Below are 23,936 nucleotides of genomic sequence, written 5' to 3'. Positions count from 1 at the left end.
ACTATAATAATAAGTTATGTGAATGTGGTCTCTCACCCTACATAACCAGTCAGAGACAACCTACTAAGTAATTAATGGGCAGGTAGCATGTGCATCATGATACACATGACAAAGGGATGATTCAGAATATTCCAGATGGGCCAGAGTAGATGGTGTGATATTTTATCATCCTACTCAGAACAGTGCACAAATTAAAACTTATGAATTGATTAATTTTGAAATTTTCCACCTAATATTTTTGGACCATTGTTGACTGCAGGTAACTGAAACCGCAGAAAGTGAAACTACAGATGAGGGTTGACTGCTATACTCCCCCGGTGTCTGGAATCCTGCACACTGCAGTGGGCCTGGGGCAAGGAGCTGGGTGGCCATCATCACAGACATTGTACTTTGCAGCAATATTTGTAGGTGCCCTGGGTTGCTTTGATTCCAGGGGTTATGAAGCTTCTGGCTTGTGGAACATGGCCTTTCTCTCAAAGGGAGACTAAATAGGGAGGGGGCAGTTCCTTTACAAACAAACCCAGGAAGAAAATGAGACTAATTATTCATTATTTGTTACCATTCCCTGCTTAGAGAGCGAATCAAGCATTGCTGTGAGCAGCTGCGTACTCTGGTGCCAAGTATAAAGGGGAGAAAGAATGATGCGGCTTCGATTCTTGAGGCCACAGTTGATTATGTGAAGTATATCCTAAAGAAAATCCCTCCAGCTGCTATGGGCCAGGTATTCAACTCCCAAGCCCTTGAATGTTATCCTTATAGACAATGTTTTAATGCTATATTTTTTATTTCTTTCTAATTTTATCATTGGAAATATATGTGTGTTTGTATATATGAAAAAAATATCTCTAAATAGATCTCTACCTCTATTTTTTAGATTACAGAAGTACTTCAGAGCAATAGGAGATTTTGTAAGAAACAACAAATGCCCATCCAGCTATCCCTCCCAGGCATAATCATGGCACAAAGGTATGATAAGGGCCCTTGTTTATTTCCCTCTGATGCTAATGCTAGAAGTGTAGACAGACACTGAACCCATCATAGTGAACAGTCAGGCCTTTATTAAGAATCAGTGAACTTTTCCCATTGCTAATGTGTATCATTTAATTACAGTGATAAAATATATAATATTCTTAGACTCATGATTCTGTTATCATTTGCCTCAAACTCCTTTTATTATTTCTGAGGATTTTAAAATGGGGCTTTACCAGTAGTGATGGTTGTGACTGTGGCAATCGAGTAAGGATATGATGGATTCTAGCATTCATTCCTTTGTCATAGGAAGTCATGGAGCAGTCCAGCCCTATATCAGTTGGGACTCCTTAAAGAAATTGCTAGTACACAATGTGACCTGCCAAAGGGATGCTTGCTGTTTAAATTAATTAGGATAAGTAAATGAAGAAAAACTATAGCGGAAAAGCAGGTCATTCTTTCACATCCTAAAGAATCATCCTGAGTCCTATTCAACATTTTGTTCTTATATTTAAATAATCCATAGCTTAAACTCTGGCTATGGTTTTTATAACTTGAATGATAGAAAAACAATTTAACTCAGCAATGTTCGTATTACCTTCCTTGGGAAATGTGTAAAGTTTTTTTTTTTTTCCTCTCCTTTTAAGGGAAAACAGTGTATTGGCAAGCACACACTCACCTCTGAGAGGAACCGGTTTCCTGACTAATAAGTGCCTGAATGTGTATTCTGTTCCTGCCTCAGGGGGCTCCTTGGATGGCACTGTGAGAGGTCAGCTTCACCTGACCCCTGAGTCATTGTAATATGCTTGCGCCTGCGTATATGTCCCATGAACCCCTCAGCTCCTTCCTATACAGTCACGCTGTAACCAGGGAATGGAGTGAGGCTGGGAGATTCCACTAGGAGTCATTCTGATGTCGTCTGCTTGAAGTATACAAACTGGCCACATGCACCTAAATAGTGTTATCCAAAAATGGGGCTCAAAATTGAGCATCATTATCAGAAAGCTCATCTGACTGATATATGAGAAACACATTGGTGATTTCATTATGTGAGTAGAATTTAAAGGGAAGGGAAGTATTTGTATTAATTCAATACTAGGTACTGAGCATTTAACACATTAATTTATTTACTTTTTCATGTCTTTGTCACCTTCTCAGGGAGTGCAACTAAAACGGATGCTCCTTCCCAGCATCACATCTAGTGTGGGGTTCTTTCTCCACTTTCTCCACCATATTTTCCTACTCAGCACTTATCACCTTCTAGTATTCTTTACTTGCATACTTTGTTTATAGCCCATTTCATCCCACTAGAATATCAACTCCACAAAGATAGGGATTTTTTTGCCTGTTTTGTTCATTGCTGTATTTCTAATACCTAGGCCATGGTCGGCAAACTGCGGCTCACGAGCCACATGCGGCTCTTTGGCCCCTTGAGTGTGGCTCTTCCTAAGCCTTAGGAGTACCCTAATTAAGTTAATAACAATGTACCAACCTATATAGTTTAAGTTTAAAAAATTTGGCTCTCAAAAGAAATTTCAATCGTTGTACTATTGATATTTGGCTCTGTTGACTAATGAGTTTGCCGACCACTGACCTAGAGCAATGAGCAACTCACAGTAGGTGCTTAAGAAACATATCATATGCATATTCACTGTGAAACAAACATTTACTCACCATGAGGCATTTTTGTTATTTGTGTTATATAGTCTAGGCATGCTCATGGACTTGTAGAAATAAGAAAATGGAAAAAAAAAGCCAGAGTTAAAGAACACAGCTAGCAGCTTGTGACTTAGTATTCCTGCAGGTTACTCTTCATTGAGAAACCAGTCCTTAGTGTTATGCTCCTAACTTGCCTGTCAGATGCTGGATGACAGACACCCCTACCCATCTCCTTGATGTCCTAGTCTGAGGTCACCCTTCTGCTGACTTCCTCAAAGGGATTTTGCTCTCTCACTTCAGAACCTTCCCTGTGCTGGGAGTGGCCTTTCCCATACTCTACCTAGTTAACTCCCAGTTCTAGCTCAAATGTCCCTGCTTCACGGATGGGGACACAAGAATGAACAAGATGCAGTTCTTTTTCTTATGGAGCTCACAAAAGCAAAATGTAATTCCTCTAGTAACTGAAGTGCTGTCACAGAGATACTTGCATATTGTGGGGATATAGTGGAAGTCATGGGCACCAACAAGGTTACTAGGAGTGGCATCTAACATCAAAGGAGAAAGGGGGCCAAAAATAGAAGATAGCCCTCCTTGTTCATATAATCAAGTCAGTCTCAGAGAAAAGTCAATTTAGACTTTTCTCATGACTTAAGGAGAGTGGAGGTGAATAGAAAAAGAGTAGCCATGAACCATGGATAATCTACTGGAAGTAGCTGTCTGAATGTCACACTGAATGATGAAGTCAGCCTGGATTAAATCATAGAGGTCAGGCCACAGGCATATGCCTATCAATGTTATTTCTTATACATACATTCTTACTTCTGCATTCTCACTATTTATATTCTGCAGAAACTCTGAAATACTCTTTCTGAGGTAGTGAGTTCAGGCTTTTATGTGCCCCAGCATCTCTTGGTATTGCTTCATCTTAACCAGCTGTTCTTGGGACAACACAGATACACTAGGACAATAGGCTGTGGTATGTTTAGAATGGAGGAGAGCTTGAAGGTCATTGAGTCTAAACCCCTATTTTAATTTTATTTATATACACTTTCTTTTATTTGAAAAGCAATATTAGTCCTTTACTAGCCCAACAAAGATAATAACTCTTTTTTAAATGTCTTCTAAGTCTTTTTAATGTATTTTTTTACATTAGCAATCATAGTGGATGTTCAATTTTGTCTCCTGCTTTTGCTACTTAACATCATGCCATATATAGTTTAATTCTTTACTATGCAGTCCTCATCATCGTTTTGTTTTACTAGTTTATCAAATGATTTATAAAATAATTTTCTTAGCCATCCAATTGCTATATTTAGTATTTCCAGTTTTATGTTGATATATATGTAATATAACAATATATTATATTATATGTATATATAATATAATAGGAAATAGTATGTCCCCACATATGACGTTTCCATGTTTTGGTCTTTTCCTTGGGCCGGATTCCTAGAAGTCTGTAAGGAATGAGTTTGAGAATGTGAGCACATGTATAGCAAGGAATGCATGAGCTAATTTGTTTTTGAAAGAGGATCTGTTCCGATTTAAGTTGAAATCACTTAAATTCTTCAGATTTCACTTTCATCACCTACATCAGTAAATTGAAGGCTGGAGAAGTTAAACAACTACCTGGTGTTACCAGGTTTCTGTGCTAAAGTCTGTCCTGTGACACAAAAGTGCTGATCTGGTTCAGTGTTTAGACTTCATTAGGTTGCCTTTACTTATACTTTTCCATCAATCAGTGTATCCATTTGCTGAAATGCAAATATTCACAAATATTCCAGTTACATTTGTTTTTAAAGTAGAAATAAAATTACTTTACTTTTACTATTATTACTGTCCAGAAGAAAATAAATAGGAATTCACAGAGGGATTTGAGAGTATATTGTTAACATTCATTATATATTTTTAAATATTTTTCTGCCTTCTAGATACTGTACAGAGTATAGATATGTAATGATATAACCCACTTCACTGATAGAAAATTTTATTCATGGCTGAATGGAGTTCTTTCCAACATTCTTCCTTGCTTCATAGAGATGGTCACAGTTTTGATTATGATAGAAGCAACACACAAACACAAAAAAGCACACACACAAATACACCCAAAAGCATAGAGATCTGATGCTTCTCTAAAATCTCTGTCTTTTAATGACATATGAACACTAATTTATAGTGTATTTATTGCATTAAACATTGCTACAAAAATGTTCACTTTGTTTTTTCAACAGAATTTAAGTGTAGCAGTAGTATAAGTTTGAAATGTGAGAAAATTATATAGAGGACAATTTGTCTCCAATACAGTAGTTCAGAGTTACAGAGTTGTGTATACTGATAGTTATTTGTTTTCCTTTTTATTAAAGGTCAGTCTAGCTCCACTTCAGAGAATGCTATTGGTGATGTGTATAAAACTCAAGTTCCCAGCACAGCTCTCTTTCTTAATTCCTTCCATGCTGTCAATTACTATTCTACAGTCATCCCTTCCTATGATGCAGTTGCCGTAACAAATCAGAACATTTCAGTTCATTTTCCATCAGCTGTGCCCAAAGTCTCAAAGTTTCTTCTTCAGCAATGCAATTCTGTGCTGGGCCAGACATGCACAACACATCCCAACTGCCTGGTAAGTCTACTGGGGTCTTTAATCAGATTGGACTCTGTCATTCCAGCCAGCAAGGGCCTTGATTTGCAATCTGCTGTGAATACTCTGGTCAGAAATTACTTAGGCTTGGGACCAGGTGTAGTTAACCCGGCCCTTGATCCATGTGCTACAGGACTGCTATCTACATATCCAGAGCCGGTGAATCCGGATGTGGATCTGCTGGTTTGACCATTAGTAACCAGACGGAACCTGAGTTTCTCTAGAGCCCTTCCCTTCTTCCCCCCTACTTCCACAATACCACATCCCATGTTATAGCTTCACACTCAGCAGGTTCTTAGACTGCTAGCCATCACATGATATGAAAACACTAGTGATCCGGTGCATGAAATTCATGCACATTAAAAGGGAATTAGAGGAAACCAAGATGGCGGCATAGGTAAAAACCGGAAATTGCTGCCTCGAACAGCCACTTCAAAACTACAACTAAAAGACAAAATGGACATCATCCAGAACCACAGGAAGGCTGGCTGAGTGGAAATTCTACAACTAGAAGGAAAGAGAAAAGCACACCGAGACTCAGAGGAGGTGCAGAAGTAAAGTGCAGAGGTACGGAGGCGCACTCGGCAAGGGCTGGCAACTGAGGACACGGTTGTCTTTTTCAATCGGGAGGGAGACACATGCTCCTGCTCTGAACTCCAGTTCCAGGCTAGTCTCTGGGGACCCAGACTCATACGGGGAGAAACTGGACTGTCTGGCATCAGGAGGAAGTCGAGGGCAGCTTTCTCTCAGAGGTGCTTGCCGTGGGACACTGAGACCCGGGGCCTCTTAGGGCAGGACTGAGGATCAACCATAGCTGTTTGCTCTGCCCTGTTGATTCCCTGAGACCCTGCCCCTCCCAAGCTGTGCACAGAGGCTTTTGCATATGAAAGGCCTGGACCTTTGCAATCTAAAAATTACCTAACAAACTGCAGCTGGGTCAGAGAGACCCAGAACATCCAAAATAAGGCCCAAGGCCCCACAGCAGCTTGCATTGCTACACAGCTGGGCCTCATCTGGGCACCTCCAAATCTCAAACAAAGAAGAGGAATCTTTAGATCTCTCCGTAGCTCCTGCTGGGTAGCCTCAGGCAGAGGCTAAATTAGCACCTCCTTAGAGATCCAAGTGCCAGTATACCCAGTAGTCAGAGTGGGACCATCCAGATTACAACTCCTCAGATCCATAAGGGACACACTCAGGGGGCAGACTCAGTGAGCACCAAAGCCCCACTGAAGCAAGTCTTGCCCCAGAAGGGTGTCTCCAGCACAGAAGTTCTCCCACCGTAAACACAGCTGATTCTCACAGCCAGTTGGCCTGGAGGTCAATTCCTCCCAGTGATACCAACTACAATCAAGGCTTAACTACAAGACTGTGCACACAGCCCACAAAGGGGTACACCAAGAGTGTCCACCTCAATTAATTGGGGAGGCTGAGCTACTAGGCCCTATAGGACACCTAGCACAGAAAGCCACCCTATCAACACAGGGAAGCAGCCAAAATGCGGAGACAAAGAAACAGGTCATGAATGACAGAAATGGAGGAAAGCAAACTACTGGATATAGAGTTCAAAACCACGGTTATAAGGTTTTTCAAGAATTTTCTAGAAACTGCCGATAAGTTTAGTGAGACCCTCAATAAATCCAGTGAGACCCTCGAGGTTATGAAAAAGGACCAAATAGAAATTAAGCATACACTGACTGAAATAAAGAATATTATACAGAGATCCAACAGCAGACTAGAGGATCGCAAGATAAAGACACCACAAAGAAAGAGAATTACAGGCCAATATCCCTGATGAACATAGATGCTAAAATCCTCAACAAAATTCTAGCAAACCGTATCCAGCATTACATTAGAAAGATCATACACCATGACCAGGTGGGATTTATTCCAGGAATGCAAGGCTGGTACAATATCCGCAAATCAATAAACGTGATACATCACATAAACAAGTTGAGAGACAAAAATCACATAATCATATCGATTGATGCAGAAAAGGCATTTGACAAAGTCCAACACCCTTTCTTGATAAAAACTCTCAGCAAAGTGGGAATAGAGGGATCATACCTCAACATAATAAAAGCCTTATATGACAAACCTACAGCCAACATCATACTCAATGGGCAAAAACTAAACCCATTTCCCCTAAGAACAGGAACAAGACAGGGATGTCTGCTTTCACCACTCTTATTCAACATAGTACTGGAAGTTCTAGCCACAGTGTTTAGACAAGAAGAAAAAATAAAAGGCATCCAAATTGTAAAGAAGTAAAACTCATTATTCACAGATGACATATACATTGAAAAACCTAAGGACTCCACCAAAAAACTACTAGATTTAATAAATTTATTTAGCAATGTATCAGGATACATAATGAACACTCAAAAATTGGCTTTTTAAAAATCCTATCCTAATATATAAAAGGCCAGGGTTTTAACCACTGATCACTACCCAAGGCTGACCAACCCTGAAGTCCTTCAGTCAGCACTGGGTTGCCGTGGTGACCCAGCACTGACTGCCCAAGGGGCTGAGACCCAGAGAGAGAGCTAGGGTCTGATTCCCAGTCTCAGTGGCAGCTGTTGATCAGTACTTGCCTCTTTCTTTCTCTCCCTCTTTCTTTCTGAGCTTTGCCAGCAGCTGGGCTTTTGTTTCTCTCCTGGCCTCTGAGGGGGCTGCTGTTCAGCCCCGCCGCTCTGATCAGGCCCACAGATAGGCCTGGATATGCTGACTGGCATAGGAACCGACCAATCAGAACCAAATCTGGGTGCTGTGGGGAGCCAATGGCTGCTTAGGTGGTGGAGCTTCTGATGCTGACTGGCATAGAAACCTACCAATCAGAACCAAATCTGGGTGCTGTGGGGAGCCAATGGCTGCCTAGGAGGCAGAGGTTTTGACACTGACTGGCATAGAAACTGACCAATCACTTTTTCCCTGCTTATAGCTCTCACAGACATGGTGAACATTCTTAAAACCCACCGAACTTTCTGTAAGAAGTGTGGCAAGCATCAACCCCACAAAGTAACACAGTACAAGAAGGGCAAGGATTCTCTGTATGCACAGGAAAAGCGGCATTATGACAGAAAGCAAAGTGGCTATGGTAGGCAGACTAAGCCGATTTTCCGAAAAAAAGGCTAAAACTACAAAGAAGATTGTGCTGAGGCTTGAATGCGTTGAGCCTAACTGCAGATCTAAGAGAATGCTGGCTATTAAGAGATGCAAGCATTTTGAATTGGGAGGAGATAAGAAGAGAAAGGGCCAAGTGATCCAGTTCTAAGCTTCATATTCTGTTTGATTATATGACAATAAAATCATGGTATGTTCAAAAAAAAAAAAAGAAAGAAAGAAAGAAAGAAAGGAAGAAAGAAAGAAAGAAGAAAGAAAGAAAAGAAACCGACTAAGCAGAACCAAATCTGGGTGCTGTGGGGAGCCAATGGCTGCCTAGCAGGCAGAGCTTTTGATGCTGACTGGCATTGAAACTGACAAATCAGAACCAAATTGGCCAGGAGAGGCGGGCAGTTGGTGGCGAGATCAGCCCAGCAGGAGAGGGCAGTTAGGAGCAATCAGGCAGGCAGACAGGTGAGCAGCTAGGAGCCAGCGGTTCCAGATTGTGAGAGGGATGTCTGGCTGCCTGTTTAGGCCTGATCCCACAGGCAACAGGCCTAAACTGGCAGTCGGACATCGGGCCTAAACTGGCAGTCAAACATCCCCCAAGGGGTCCCCAATTGGAGAGGGTGCAGACTGGGCTGAGGGAACCACCCCCTCCATGCACGAAATTCGTGCACTGGGCCTCTAATATAATAAATAAAAGCCTAATATGCAAATTGACCGAATGGTGGAATGACCGGTGGAACGACCGGTCACTGTGATGTGCACTGACCACCAGGAGGCAGCACTCAATGCCGGAGATGCCCCCAGCCTACAGGCTCCAGGTCAGCCAAGGCGGGTGCCAGCTGGGGCCCCCTGATCATCCCGCCAGTTGCCCTGCAGAGGGAGGCAACCAGCAGCGGCAGCGGGGCAATCAAGGGGTGGAGCCGGCCGGAGAGCGGGTGGCACCACCTACCGATCACCCCGCCGGTCGCCTCCCACAGAGGGAGGTGACCAGTGGCCGTGGCGGGGGGACATGGCTGGTGAGTGGTTGGTACCAGGCTGGCCAAGGCGTGCCAGCAGGGGCCACCAATTGCCCCACCGGTTGCCCCACAGATAGGCCCTGATCGCCAGCCAGGCCTAGGGACCCTACCTGTGCATGAATATCATGCACCAGGCCTCTAGTACACCAATAATGAAATTTCAGGAAGAAAAACTAAACAATCCCTTTTACCATTGCAGTAAAAAATTAAGACACTTAGGAATAAAGTTAACCAAGGAGTTAAAAGACTTGTACTCAGAAAAGTACAGGATATTGAAAAAATATATAGAGGAAGATATAGTGTGTTCATGGATTGGTAGAATTAACATTATTTTTATTTTAAATATATTTTATTGATTTTTTACAGAGAGGAAGGGAGAGGGATAGAGAGTCAGAAACATCGATGAGAGAGAAACATCGATCAGCTGCCTCCTGCACACCCCCCACTGGGGACGTGCCCGCAACCAAGGTACATGCCCTTGACCAGAATAGAACCCGGGACCCTTTAGTCCACAGGCCGACGCTCTATCCACTGAGCCAAACTGGTCAGGGCTAGAATTAACATTATTAAGATGTGCATACTACCCAAGGCAATCTACATATTCAATGCAATCCCTATTAAAATGTCGATGGCATATTTCACAGATCTAGAACAAATGCTCTAAAAATTTATATGGAACCATAAAAGATCCCAAATAGCCACAAAAATCTTGAGAAATAAGCACAAAGTTGGGGGGGATCACAATACCAAATATCAAGTTATACTACAAAGCCACTGTAATCAAAACAGCCTGGTACTGGCACAAGAACAGGCATATAAGTCAGTGGAAAAGAACAGAGACCCCAGAAATCAGCCCAAGCCATTATTCTCAATTAATATTTGACAAAGGAGGCAATAGCATACCATGGAGTCAAGACCGTCTCTTCAATAAATGGTGTTGGGGAAATTGGACAGATACATGCAAAAAATTGAAACTAGCCCATCAACTTACAACATACACAAGAATAAACTCAAAATGAATAAAAGACTTAAATGTACTTTGTGAAACTGTAACAATCCTAGGAAAAAAATGTAGGCAGCAAAATTTCAGACATCTCTCATAGTAATGTTTACCAATATATCTCCAAGGGCAAAGGAAACTAAGGACAAAATAAACAAATGGGACTACATCATAGTAAAAAGCTTCTGCATAGCAAAAGAAACCATCAGCAAAATGAAAAGGGGGGCCACTCTATGGAAGAACATATTTGGCAATGATACACCTGATAAAGGATTAATCTTCAAAATATATAAGGAACTCATACAACTTAAGAAAAGGAAGACGAACAATCCATTTAAAAATGGGAAAGGGCCTGAATAGACACTTTTCCAAAGTGGACATCCAGATACATATGAAAAAATGCTCAATGTCACTAATTGCTAGAGAGATGTAAATTAAAACAACAATGAGGTATCAGCTCATACCTATCAGAGTGGCTGTCATCAATAAACTAAAAAATGACAAGTGCTGGTGAGGTCATGGAGAAAAAGGAACCCTTGAACACTGTTGGAGAGAATGCAGATTGGTGCAGCTACTGTAGAAAGCAGTATGGAGTTACCTCAAAAAATTAAAAATGGATCTACCATTTGACCCACTTCTAGGAATATATCCCAAGAAACCAAAAATGCCAATCAGAAAGAAAGTATGCACACCTACTGGTATATTCATAGCACAATTTACAATAGCTAGGATCTGGAAACAGCCCATGTGCCCATCAGTGGATGAGTGGATAAAAAAGCAATGGTAGCCCTGACCGGTCTGGCTCAGTGGATGGAGCGTCGGCCTGTGGACTCAAGGGTCCCAGGTTCGATTCCGGTCAAGGGCATGTACCTTGGTTGTAGGCACATCCCCAGTGGGGAGTGTGCAGGAGGCAGCTGATCAATGTTTCTCTCTCATCGATGTTTCTAACTCTCCCTCTCCCTTCCACTCTGTAAAATATCAATAACATATATATATTTTTTAAAAAAACAATGGTACATTTATACCATGGAATACTATGCAGCAGTAAAAAAAAAGAATCTCTTACCCTTTGAGACAGCATGAAGGGATCTGGAGAGTATTATGTTAAGTAAAATAAGCCAGTCAGAGAAAGACAAGTATCTCATGATCTCATATGTGGAATCTAATAAATTTATGGACCAAATAGGTCCAGTGGCACAGAAGCATGGACCAGACTGATTAATCTTATAGGGAAGGCACAGGTGGGTGGGTAAGTGGGGAGAGATTAAACAAATTGTATGCAAATTTGCATAGCCCATGGACACAGACAATAGTTTGGTGAACGCCTGGATGGGGGTGTGCAGGGTGGAGGAGGCCAATGGGGTTAAAAATGGACATCTGTAATATTTTCAACAATAAAGATAAAATTTTAAATGTACTTCTGATAACCTTAAAATAGTTGCTAATACTTTTGCATAATAATAATAGCCATCATGTTTTGAGTGCTCAATAATTAAATAATTTGTCAAATGCTTTATGTCCTTAATATATATGATTTAATGACTCTGAAAAAATCCTTTGAGGTAAGTACTATTATTATTTCCAAATGACATCTATGAAATGGAAATCATAGTGACCTTGCCAAAAAGTTTATGAGAAACATATCCAGAGAATTATAAAGAAATTTTAACATATGAAGTATGTGCAAATATAATACTCTGGCTAATGATCATCAGTGTACCAACAGGAAAACCAGAGTAAATGAAAAAAGGGTTGCAACATTATTGTTTTATTGTTGACCTATACTTACTGAATGTAGTTTTTGTTGTAAGAAAAAATTTAATTTTAAACTGATAAGAACAGATACTACACTTGATCTTAGCCAAAAGGCCGAGAAGCGATAAATTTAATAATAGTAAGTAATACATATTTTAAAACCTGTGGGATTATGCATCAGAATATTTCACATGGTTTTAAAAATCAATTCATATTGCTTTAGGTAGGACATAGAAAACATATTTATGAAGTATGAGTAAGAACAAGCCAGGATTCAATTAATGTGGGTCTTTTTTTCCCCTTTGCAGCAACAGTTCTGGGCCTATCAATAGCATGTTTGAAATTCACATTCTAGACCACCTTTTGGGTGCAATTTGATCACCCAGGAAGAATGGAACAAAGAATGATCTTGAAAGCTACATCCAAAGACCTAATTTCAAGAGTGCATTGTATGTCTTACCATAAATGTGCTAAAAGTTTCTGCAGATATAAAAATGGCAGCAAAAGTGCTAGCCATATGCTTTCCCTTACCCAGAGAGTTACAAGAACAAATGGCCTAGATGACCTACACTGTTTTTCTCCTCAAAAAATATTCCACATTTTATGAAACTAGTATACTATAAAGAAGATCCACATAAGCTTGATAAAGTGATATGATTGGGGAGGTGCATGGATACTGGTGTTACTGAAGACACAGATATAGCAAGTTGATTATTTCTAGTTTTACTGAATTATTGTCACTTATTTCTAGGTGTGTGTTTGTTTTGTTTTTTTGTTTGTTTGCTTTTGGTAGATTTGATATTTAGAGAGTTTCCTTTGTTATTCATCATTCACTAAGATATCATAGTTTAAGAGAGGTGTTTACCTTCCCACTTGACTATTGAGTAAATTGATGTGTTTGTTTTTGCATCTCATAATCCCTTGGATGAAATAATAACTAATAGGTAATTTTTTTCTTAGAATCTTTTATTACACATCAGCAAGTATTTTGTTGTTGTTGTTTGTTTTCAATTTCCTCCTCTCTATTTGGCATTAGAAAAGGCTATTGAAAATAAGGGAGAAATGTTTTTGTTTCATATTTCCTTGAAATGTTCTTATGCTTAAAATGTTTTATAATTAAATATTCAGTTTAGACCCTGAAAATGGTAACCCATTTTTGATTTGTTTAATAAATATGTGTTTCCACTTTTAGCAGTACTATGTAGGGAATTTAACTTTGTGTGAAAAAGACTGTGTGAATGAGGTTAAAACTCTTAGAGTTCACAATGGTAGACCCTGGAATTGTATAGCAATGTATATGAAACACTTGGATTAAAAGTAAATAGAGCCTTAATATCTGTAGGGCAGTACTGCAACACAGAATTCAAGTTCAAACAGCTGGGAAATCACGAGTGTACTGTTTACATTCATAATTCTGAGTCATTGAGTTGGCTTTTTTTATGGAAAGTAATTAAAACTCTTAAGATTTCAAGTCTATATTGCTTAGAACACTATGTGAATGAGGTTAAAACTCTTAGAGTTCACAATGGTAGACCCTGGAAATGTATAGGAATGTGTATGAAACGCTAAAAATACATGTAAGTAGAGACTTAATGTCTGTAGGACAGTACTGAAACACAGAAAATAAAAGTTCAAACAGCTGGGAAATTACGCGTGTACTGTTTACATTTATAATTCCAAGTCAGTGACTTGGTGTTTTAAAGGAAAGTGATTAAAACCCTCAAGAATTCAATTCTAATGAGCTTAGAACACTATGTGAATGAGGTTAAAACTCTTAGAGTTCACAATGGTAGACCCTGGAAATGTATAGGAATGTGTATGAAACGCTAAAAATACATGTAAATAGAGACTTAATGTCTGTAGGGCAGTACTGAAACACTGAGAATTCAAGTTCAAAAAACTGGGAAATTACTAGTGTACTGTTTACATTTATAATTCCAGTTCAATGAGTAGGCATTTTTTTAAGGAAACTGCTTAAAGCCCTTAAGAATTCACGTTTATGGAGCTCAGAACACTATCTAAATGTAGATATTCCTCTTAGAAATCACAGTGATAGACCCTGGAATTGTCTAGAAATATATATGAAACACTTGGATTACAAGTAAATAGAGCCTTAATATCTATAGGTCAGTACTACAACACAGAATTCAAGTTCAAACAGCTGGGAAATTACGAGTGTACAGCTTACATTCATAATTCTGAGTAATGAGTTGGCGTTTTTTAAGGAAAGTGATTAAAACTCTTAAGATTTCAAGATAGCAGCACCAATTTATAATAGCTAATATTTGGAAACAGCCTAAGTGCCCATCAGCAGATGAGTGGATTAGGAAACCATGGTACATCTACACAATGGAATACTACGCTGCTGTAAAAAAAAGGAAGTCTTACCATTTGCAACAGCATGGATGGAACTGGAGAGCATTATGCTAAGCAAAAGAAGCCAGTCAGAGAAAGATAAATATCACATGATCTCACTCATTTGTGGAATATAATGAACAACATAAACTGATGAACAATAATAGAACTAGAGGCATAGACTCATCGAACAGACTGTCCAACCTATGAGGGAAGGCGGGGAATGAGGGGGTAAGAGATCAACCAAAGGACTTGTATGCATGCATATGAGCATAATCAAATGGACACAGGGGGGGGGGGCGGTGTGGTGAGGGCATGTGCTAGGGGGTGAGTGCCGTTGGGGAGAGGTCAATGGGGGAAAAAGGAGACTTATGTAATACTTTAAACAATAAAGAATCTAAATTTAAAAAAAGAGTAAAGTTGGAAGGATCACAATACCAGATATCAAGTTATACTACAAAGCCACTGGACTCAAAAGAGCCTGGTACTGGCACAAGAACAGGCATATAGATCAATGGAAAAAACACACAAAACAAAACAGAGAGCCCAGAAATCAACCCAAGCCAATACACTCCATTAATATTTGAAAAAAAGAGGCAAGAACATACAAGGGAGTCAAGACAGTCTCTTTAATAAATGGTGTTGAGAAAATTGGACAGATTTATACAAAAAATGAAACTAGACTACCAATTTATACCATAAATAAGAATAAACTGAAAATTGTTATAAAAGACTTAAATATAAATTGTGAAACCATAAAAACCCTAGAAGAAACCATAGGCAACAAATTCTGACATCTCTTGTAGCAATATGTTTGCTGCTACATCTCAAAAGAAACTAAGGAGAAAATAAGCAAATGGGACGACATTAAAATAAAAAGCATATGCACAGCAAAAGAAACGATCAACAAAACAAAAAGGGAGCCCACTGTATGGGAGAACATACTTGGCAATGATACATCTGATAAGGGGTTAATTTCCAAACTACATAATGAACTCATACAACTTAATAAAAGGGAGACAAATAATCCAATTTTTAAAATGGGCAAAGGACCTAAATACACACTTTCCAAAGTGGACATACAAATGGCCAAGAGAAATATGAAAAAATGCTCAAAGTCACTAACCATCAGAGAGATGCAAATTAAAACAACAATGAGTTATCATCTCATAACTGACAGAATGGCTACCATCAACAAATCAACAAATGACAAGTGCTGGAGAAGATGTGGAGAAAAGGGAACCCTAGTGCACTGTTGGTGGGAATGCAGACTGTTGCAGCCACTATGGAAAACAATATGGAGTTTCCTTAAAAAATTAAATATGGAAATTCCATTTGACCCAGTGACCCCACTTCTAGGAATATATCCTAAGAAACCTGAAACACCAATCAGAAAGAATATATGCAACCCTATGTTCACAGCAGCACAATTTGCAATAGCTAAGATCTGAAAACAGCCCAAGTGCCCATCAGTAGATGAGTGGATAAAAAAGCTGTGGTATATCTATACCATAGAATACTATGCAGCAGTAAAAAAGAAGGATATCTTATCATTTGAGACAGCATGGAGGGAATTGTAGAATATTATGCTAAGCAAAATAAGCCCACCAGAGAAGATTAAGTATCACATGATCTCACTCATGTGATACTATAGAACAAAATAAACAGATGAACAAAATAGATCCAAAGACATAGAAGCATGGTAACAGACTGTCAAATTTTAGAGGGAAGGCGGGGTGGGTGGATGGGAAGAGATTAACCAAGTAACTTGTAACCCAGGGACACAAACAATAGTGTGGTGAAGGCCTGGGGCATGGAGTGTGTGTGGGCTAGAAGAGGTCAATGGGGAAAAAAGGGGGGACATCTGTAATACATTCAACAATAAAGATAACTTAAAATTAATTAAGTTATTAACTTCTTAGTTCAGTTCAAGATCCTCTACATTCAGAGCCCCACATACCTGCCATCATTATCACTTGCTTTCTTCTTTTGAAGCAAGGTTGATAGGCAATTTCTGAACCTTGAGCCTTGCCTTTTTCAACCATGCCATTGAGTATGCTTTGCCTATCATAAATGCATTGTCTTCCATCCTAAGCCTTTTTCCATCCTGAAGTCTTCTCCCATGGCTCTACAATGGAAGTTATTTCCCTTTACTCTGAATTCCTATACCAAAAACCTTATGTATTTTAATCACTGTCCATTAAACTGCAAATGCCTTTGAGAGAAAAACTTTATTCATTATTGTGCCTAGCATGCATTCTTATGAAGAGTGGGTAATCAATACATATTTGTCACTTGAGTTTTATGAAATTAACATGGGTTTTAAAAATAAAATTTTAAAGTATAAACAAAAATTATATTCAGTCAATACAAACCAGTATGGTCATACTAAGTTGTAAAATATTTAAATACTTCCCTACCATTGCCCTTTGCCACCTGAATACTTCCCACTACCATTGGTGGCCAGGTCTCTCTTCCCCTGAAAGCATCTGGACTCCCACAATCTCCCAACTAAACACTTAATGTCTTACACAACTGGGAACACACAGGACACTGCTCCAACCATGTGGCCAGAGTCAACTGATGGAAATATCCATTCTGACTGATCTAGACCTGTGCAGTGTCACTGTTAAATCTTTTGATAATTACCCCTGATTATAAATAAAGTTTAATTATACAATTTGAAAACAGTGCTTCTCCTCATTGCAAAATCTTTTTAAAAGAGCAGATTCAGGAATAGACAAGGAAAATGATACTTTGTCAGTTCCTAAAGATTTAGGATGCATTCATTAGGACTCTGTCTTCATGTACACCAGAAGGTAGGCAGTTTCCCGCCTAGAAAGAAAAAAAAATGCAACATCATAGCAGAAATGCAACATTCATAGTTAACTGATACATTATTAATTCACAGTAGGAAAAAAGTCAACAAACTTTCCAGGTTGTTGGATAAAGTGTTCATCTATCCATCACCCCAGAGGAAAACAAAATGTGTGACCTAGGAAAATAACAACTAACCTGCAGTTAGTTAACATCTAAATTAGGGGTTGACAAACTAGGAATCCATGAGTCAAATCCAATCCTGTATTTGCAAATAAATTTAACTGGAACACAGCTATGCTCATTCATTCATAAGTTATCTGTGGCTGCTTTTGACTACAAAGATAGAGTTGAATAGTTGCAACAGAAATTGGCCCACAAAGCCTAAAATATTTATTCTCTGGCCCTTTATAGAGAAAGTTTGCCAAACTGTTACTTAAATAATGGGGAAGTCGCTGGCAACCAGAAAGTGACAAAAAGTAAGCATTCAAAGGAGGTGGTTAGAAAGTAGAGAAAAGGAACATTGGAGAAGGATTTCAAACACAAATTCTAGCTCATTCATTATTTTTCAAATGATCCGGCCTACTTCTGTGGCTGAAATCATCTCAAATATCACCCTAACCCAGAAACTCAGCTGGGAAAACTTATAAAGTCTCTGATTTAATTTCACCCGGCTTTTTTTCTTTCCAGTTTCCTCTCTGTAGTTATTGATTTCTAAAAAATAGTTATTGATATTTACTAACACAAGCCACTGCACCAGACAAAGAAAGAGAAAATGAGTGATCGATCCTTGCCCCCAAAGAGTTTGTGGTCTAATGTGAAAGTTACATAAACAAAAATGACAAAAGAGTGTGACCCTTTCTATAAAAGAAGTATGCTCAAAACGCAGTGAAAGCACATGAGAAGCCCCTACAGATATACCCGGGTGAATCAGTACAAGGCATTAAAAGAGTAGGAAAAGACCATGAGCAGAGGTACTGAAGTATGGATAGGACTTTGCCTTGATGATAAGTTAAGAGAGGGTAATACTGGCCAGAACTGCATGTGCAAAGTCATGAAGAAAAAATGGAGGATCTGATGTTTGGGGAGCAGCTTCCTCTTTAGTTATTGTTGGAGTCTAAATTGTGAGAAAATATGGTGCAATGGGATGGGTATTGAAAGATGAGGCTGGCCAGTTAGTCACTGAGGAGTTATGTAAATATAAGGGGCAGTTGAATCCATGAGAGTGTCACACAGCAATAAGAATCCTGTGTAAGCTCATTGGTTTCCATCACTAACACTTCTCTTACCAGCGGCAGTTATGATTTCCATAGGTACATTGGATATCTTCCCAGGATACCTGGAAGTATATAACATAGAAAGTGAAGCAACCAGCTGACATCTGTGAAGCATCCAGAGAGTACAGGGTGCTACATTCTGCCCTCCCTCACTCCTTCAGATAAACCTACCCCTAGGAACTCCCAAAACCCACAGCATCTAGTGATAAATGCCATGTAAATGAAGTTTCTTTCAGTACCCTTGTCCCTCTATTTACACTTGGTTATGTTCAGCCCAGAGTTCTAACTTCGTATTTCTAACTTTTCTTGCTTTCCATAAATTTCCCACAGAGCTTGAAGGCACTGAGCTTAGAACATCAAAAATATAGACATTGAGCTAAGTGGACTCTTAGAGACCATTTGGACACTTCATGCAGAAAACAGCTTTCAAGCTCATAAAATGTCCCACACACAGAGAACAATAATGGGCTTGCTTGACCTTGAGGACTCATCTAGCCCTGGGCTCAGAATTTAGCAGAGGTAGCTAATCTAGGGCAAGAGGCAATTTAGATGATGTTCCTTACCCAACAAACACTGGAATCATTGAAACAGAACCATTTTCCATCTACAGAATTCCGGATATAGGCACAGTAATGACCAAAGTCAGGCAGCCCCACATGGGCAATCACAGCAAAGAGTTCATATAGTCCTTCAAGCTGAAAGAACACAAGGCATAAAATTATTCACCCGTCATCCTTCTTTTTCTAACCCTACTTTAAAATAAGGAAACATTTCATTACTTGTTTCTTCAGTGACTACTCCATGCCAGGCCCTGGTTACTTCAAGGGGACTAGAAAACATTCCTTGACTTCAATAATTTCACAGCTAAGTAAGACAGAATTAGAATGTCATGTTTTATGCCAGATGTATTTACAGGTAAATTCTGGAAAACTCAACTTTTGCACAAAAAAAGGAAAAGGAACAACCAGCTGAGGAAAGGCTGAGGAGCTGGGGGAAAAGCTCTCCAGAGAAGACATGCTTGAAATGATCTTTTCCAGAATGAACAAGATTAGTAGACAAGTTATGGAAAGGGGGTATACTCAAAATGGACCCAGAAACTGCAAAGGTTCTGCAGCATAACATTGCAGAGCATATTGAGGAAAAGGAAGTCAGGGAGGGCACTGGGAAGTCCATAAGATTTGTGTTTGAGAAATACACTGAAATAATGTGGTTTGAAAAATGGATTGAGAGTTCATGTGAGAAGGAAACCAATGAGACACGTTAGAGTACCATGATCGTGCAAGGGAGAAATGATAATAACCTGAATAATTAATATCAGTGTGAGCACTAAAATGATAATCATTATTGACATAATTATAGCTAACTTTTAGCATTCACTATGCATTTGGCCAAGTTTTTACATGCATTATTTCATTTAATATTCACACAAGCCTATAAATCCTACTTTACAGAGGTGAAATCTAAGCTCACAGGGGTAAAGTAATTTACCCAAAGTTCAAAAGAGGTAGGATTTCAACCCAGGCCAATCTGGTTTCAAAGCTCAAGCTTTTAAACCCTACACTATACTGAGGAAGTGAGAGTAAAGGTGGAGATGAGAAAACAGATTTGTGCAAAATTAAATGTACATTGTAACTGATTGGATGCAGAGATGGGAGTAAGCCAAAGGCACTATAAAGATGAATCCCAGGTTGAGTGTCAACCTGTGAACCAGAAGGTCTCAGTTCGCTTCCTGGTCAAGGCATATGCCCGGTCTGTGGGCTCAATCCCCAGTTGTGGGCGGGCAGGAGGCAGCTGATCAATGATTCTCTCACATCATCAATGTTTCTATTTATCTCTCCCTCTCTCTCTCTGAAATAAATAAAAAAATATTTTTAAAAAAAAGATGAATCCCAGATTTCAGGAAGATGCTGGTACCATAAAATTAAATATGGAACAGAACTGTTTGGGAATTAAGATAATGAATTTGGGGACTGTGTAACAACATTCACTAGGAGATGAGTATACTGGTTTGGAGGTTAAGAGAGAGATCTGGACAGGAGATACATATTTACAAGTGTTCAGTTTGAGGTGATCATTGAAACTATGAGAATTAATACAATGATATATAAAAAATGGGAAGAAGAAAGAATAAAATTAAAACTAAATACCAACATGCCCAGCCTGTGTTGCTCAGTGGCTTGAGCGTGGTCCCATGCACCAAGAGTTTGCTGGTTATGTTTCCAGTCAGGGCATATGCCAGGGATGCAAGCTTGATCCCCAGTAAGGGAGGTGCAGGAGGCAGCCAATCAATGTTTCTCTATTATCAATGTTCCTATCATCTCTCCCTCTCCCTTTCCCTCTCTCTAAAAAATCAATTAAAAATAAAAATAAATAAATTACAAAAAAGGATGGGCATGAAAGGATCCAGAAAAAGAGAAAACTAGGGTAGATAAATTTTGAAGAAAAATAGGATCATTAGCACAGAATATCACAGAAATATCATGTAAGACCAAGAAGTATCCATTAGATTCGGCATTAAGTGATTCTATTCACTCAAACTTAGAAAGTCAAGATAAATAATTCTCTATGAAAAGGGGACAGTGGTAGGAAAGATAGAGTTTTGATTTATTATGAACAGGATCCCCATGTTAGTTAGGAATATTCTGTTTTCCCAACCAGTCAAATAATGTTCCTAACCTGAGACTTAGGATCAGTGAAGCAGGACAGGGGTGAGGATAGTGCAAATGATGCTAAGTCACCTAAAGAGGGGCTCAAATTATTCCCTATTTTCATTTGGAGACTTTATGCTGGATTTTTAAAATGCAGGACAATTATCTAGATCTGACTACTTAGTTTGCAAGAAATACAAGGATAGAGGAACATGTTAAATCTCACTAACCAGCCAATGTTAGATATCTATAAAAAAAAAAACTCAACCAAATGAATTTCAAGGTAAAGAAAATGAGAGAAAACATGAAATATGAAACTTAACCTAAAAGAAGAAAGGAAGGGAGAGAAGGAGGGAACAAACTTAAGCAAATGCACGTGCAGACCTTGTTTATATCTGGATTCAAACCAAACAAATTACAAGGCAGTCAGGGGAATCTGAATATTGTCTGGATATTAGATTATATTAAGGAATTATGAGGTAGAATTGGTTATGTTTAGAAAAAGCATGTTTATTCTTTAGAGAGACAGTGAAATACTAATGAAACGGTATAGTATCTGGGTTTTACTTCAAAATAATCCAGGAGACTGTCAAGGATAGGAGAGAATGAGGGTATAGATAAAGCAAGACTAGCCATGAGTTTTGGTAACTGTTTAAGCTGCTTGATGGACATGGGGATTCATTGTATAATTCGTCACTACTTTAGAATATATTCAAAATTTTCCACAAATTTTTTTTGTGCTGGTTGTTGTTTGTGTGTGTGTATGTGTGTGTGCGCGGGGGAGGGAGGTATGTGTGTGGTGTGGCAAGATTTATTCCAGTTGAAATAGAAGGCTGCCTGTGGGTTCCCAATGTCCCATTTCCCTCCATCCCAAATTGGAAAAAATCCAATCTTGTCTTCATCAAGATCAAAACAAAGGCCAATGTCCAGAGTTTCTGTTTCATATTAAAGCTTAGTCCTTTTAAGCTCAGGAAGTCTGCCATGGGCCCTAGGCAGGGCTGCTAAACCTACATGGTTGCTATAGAGATAATACAGGAAAGAACGGATGAGTGCACATTATTGAGGGAGAGAGATAACTCTTTGTTCCCTGGGGTTATATTTTCTCAGGCTTGGGATGCACCAGGAGCTTTTTCAAAATAAACAACCAACTTCTCAAGCTTTCCCAAGCTTGCACTGGCCTGCCTCCTGACCAATCCATTCCTTCTCCAGGTTAGATGGACAGGCCTCTATGGTTAAGCACCTCTCCTTGCATCATTTTGACTTCTAAGGCATGTGCTTACCTCCACCTTCATTATTCTATCCCTTTCCCCAGTGATCTGCAGGGGAACAAATCGGGGGTTCCCTGGGGAGTGTTGTTTTTAAGTAGAAAAAAATTTTTAGATATACTTCATCAGGTAAACTGTGCAAGTAAAAATAAAGAAAACTAGGGAAAAAATGAGAATCCTATAAAGTGTATATGCCCTGAATTGATAAAGAAACTACATTATAATATAAGCAATTCTAACATATTACCAGGCCTCAATATTTAAAATAAGTAGAGCATGAATAGTAAACAGACCACTGGAACAAAACAGTTCAGAAATGGGTATATACAGCTAAAAGTAGAATGTGCTAAATGTGTAATTTCAAACGTATAGAGAAAATATATTTATGTCACTTTTTTCTCATAATTTTTCAATAAGTTATTAGCTCAGGACAGTTGAATTCAACTTTACTTTGATTAAATTTGGTCCAATGTACTGGCCACTTCCTTATTACCCTCAAAGTGGACATAAGCTGCTTTAAGAAGAAAACTTGGTTGGTGTTATATTTAGAGCCCATTGTGTTTACCTATGTACATGTAAGTACTACACATCTTATTAAAAGGAAGGTCCTGAATTATGGGTTCTTTCCCTCAGGTTCCTACTCCCCATGCTATGAGCTATATGAGTACAAACCCAATATTTATAAATATAGTCTTTTGAATCTTTAAGAAAAGCAGCTATAAAGAGCAAATGAGGGTGGTGGTGATGGTGGTGGTGGCACGGTGATAACAATTCGCCATTGTTGTTAAAAACACACAGGTCTCAATTATTAAAATACTATTTTTAAAAATAAGTGTTTCTTGAATATATGAAAATGTTTCTATTAATTACACCTTGTTGTTGGTGAGTTTTCCTTCCTTTTTGTATACCAAACATGAAGAGCAGAAGACATAATTTCTGAGATGAAAGAATGACACAGATGAGACACCCCAAAATGTCATTTCTGAGTGTGTAACTTCAAGCAGCCTAGGGGAGATGGGCAAAATCAAAAGGACACAGTGTCTAATGAGATGGCAGTGGACAGGAGGTGAGGAGCATGTCACCTGGTACTCAGCATTGCAGAGGTCTTTATCAGTCAGAAGAAACTGATTTAAATCCAAGCTCTGGGGGAAATACAGTGAGTGGCAGATTTTTTCTGTCCGTGAATTCCTGATGGAAAACCGCATAAGGTGGATTGTCAAGGTCTGGGGCAAATGCGTCAGCTTCAAGACCTACAAAAGCAAAATCACTGTGGAGATGAAATCCTAAGGCACTTGAAATGGGTAAATTCAGAGAAATACCACAGCAAAAGGTATGTTAAAAGGGAAGCAGATACATATCCCATGGATAAAGACAACAGTGTGGTGAAGGCCAGGGATAGGGTGGTAGGGGCTGGGTGAAGGTGGCAAAG

The 23,936-nt window shown here is 39.1% G+C and overlaps 2 protein-coding genes and 2 pseudogenes across 2 annotated transcripts in view; 2 read left to right on the top strand and 2 right to left on the bottom strand.

Annotated features, from left to right (window-relative positions):
• LOC102428030 (spermatogenesis- and oogenesis-specific basic helix-loop-helix-containing protein 2) overlaps window positions 1-12,477 on the top strand; it is an 88,716-nt gene extending 76,239 nt beyond the window's left edge. The window contains exons 7-11 of the mRNA XM_006085603.3: window positions 574-721; window positions 875-966; window positions 1,617-1,738; window positions 4,992-5,248; window positions 12,454-12,477. Coding sequence (XP_006085665.1) covers window positions 574-721; window positions 875-966; window positions 1,617-1,738; window positions 4,992-5,248; window positions 12,454-12,477 — 643 coding nt within the window. The remainder of the gene's footprint in view (window positions 1-573; window positions 722-874; window positions 967-1,616; window positions 1,739-4,991; window positions 5,249-12,453) is intronic.
• On the top strand, window positions 8,201-8,597 carry LOC106696544 (annotated as a pseudogene).
• On the bottom strand, window positions 12,160-12,271 carry LOC111825277 (annotated as a pseudogene).
• A 4,235-nt stretch (window positions 12,478-16,712) lies between the features above and the next one.
• USP18 (ubiquitin specific peptidase 18) overlaps window positions 16,713-23,936 on the bottom strand; it is a 52,389-nt gene continuing 45,165 nt past the window's right edge. The window contains 4 exon segments of the mRNA XM_006085551.3: window positions 16,713-17,335; window positions 18,607-18,656; window positions 19,158-19,289; window positions 23,590-23,757. Coding sequence (XP_006085613.2) covers window positions 17,290-17,335; window positions 18,607-18,656; window positions 19,158-19,289; window positions 23,590-23,757 — 396 coding nt within the window. The 3' untranslated portion in view covers window positions 16,713-17,289.

This window comes from Myotis lucifugus, unplaced genomic scaffold (genome assembly GCF_000147115.1).
Source record: "Myotis lucifugus unplaced genomic scaffold, Myoluc2.0 scaffold_19, whole genome shotgun sequence".
Taxonomy (NCBI): Eukaryota; Metazoa; Chordata; class Mammalia; order Chiroptera; family Vespertilionidae; genus Myotis; species Myotis lucifugus.
This window is presented reverse-complemented; position numbering and strand designations above follow the sequence as displayed.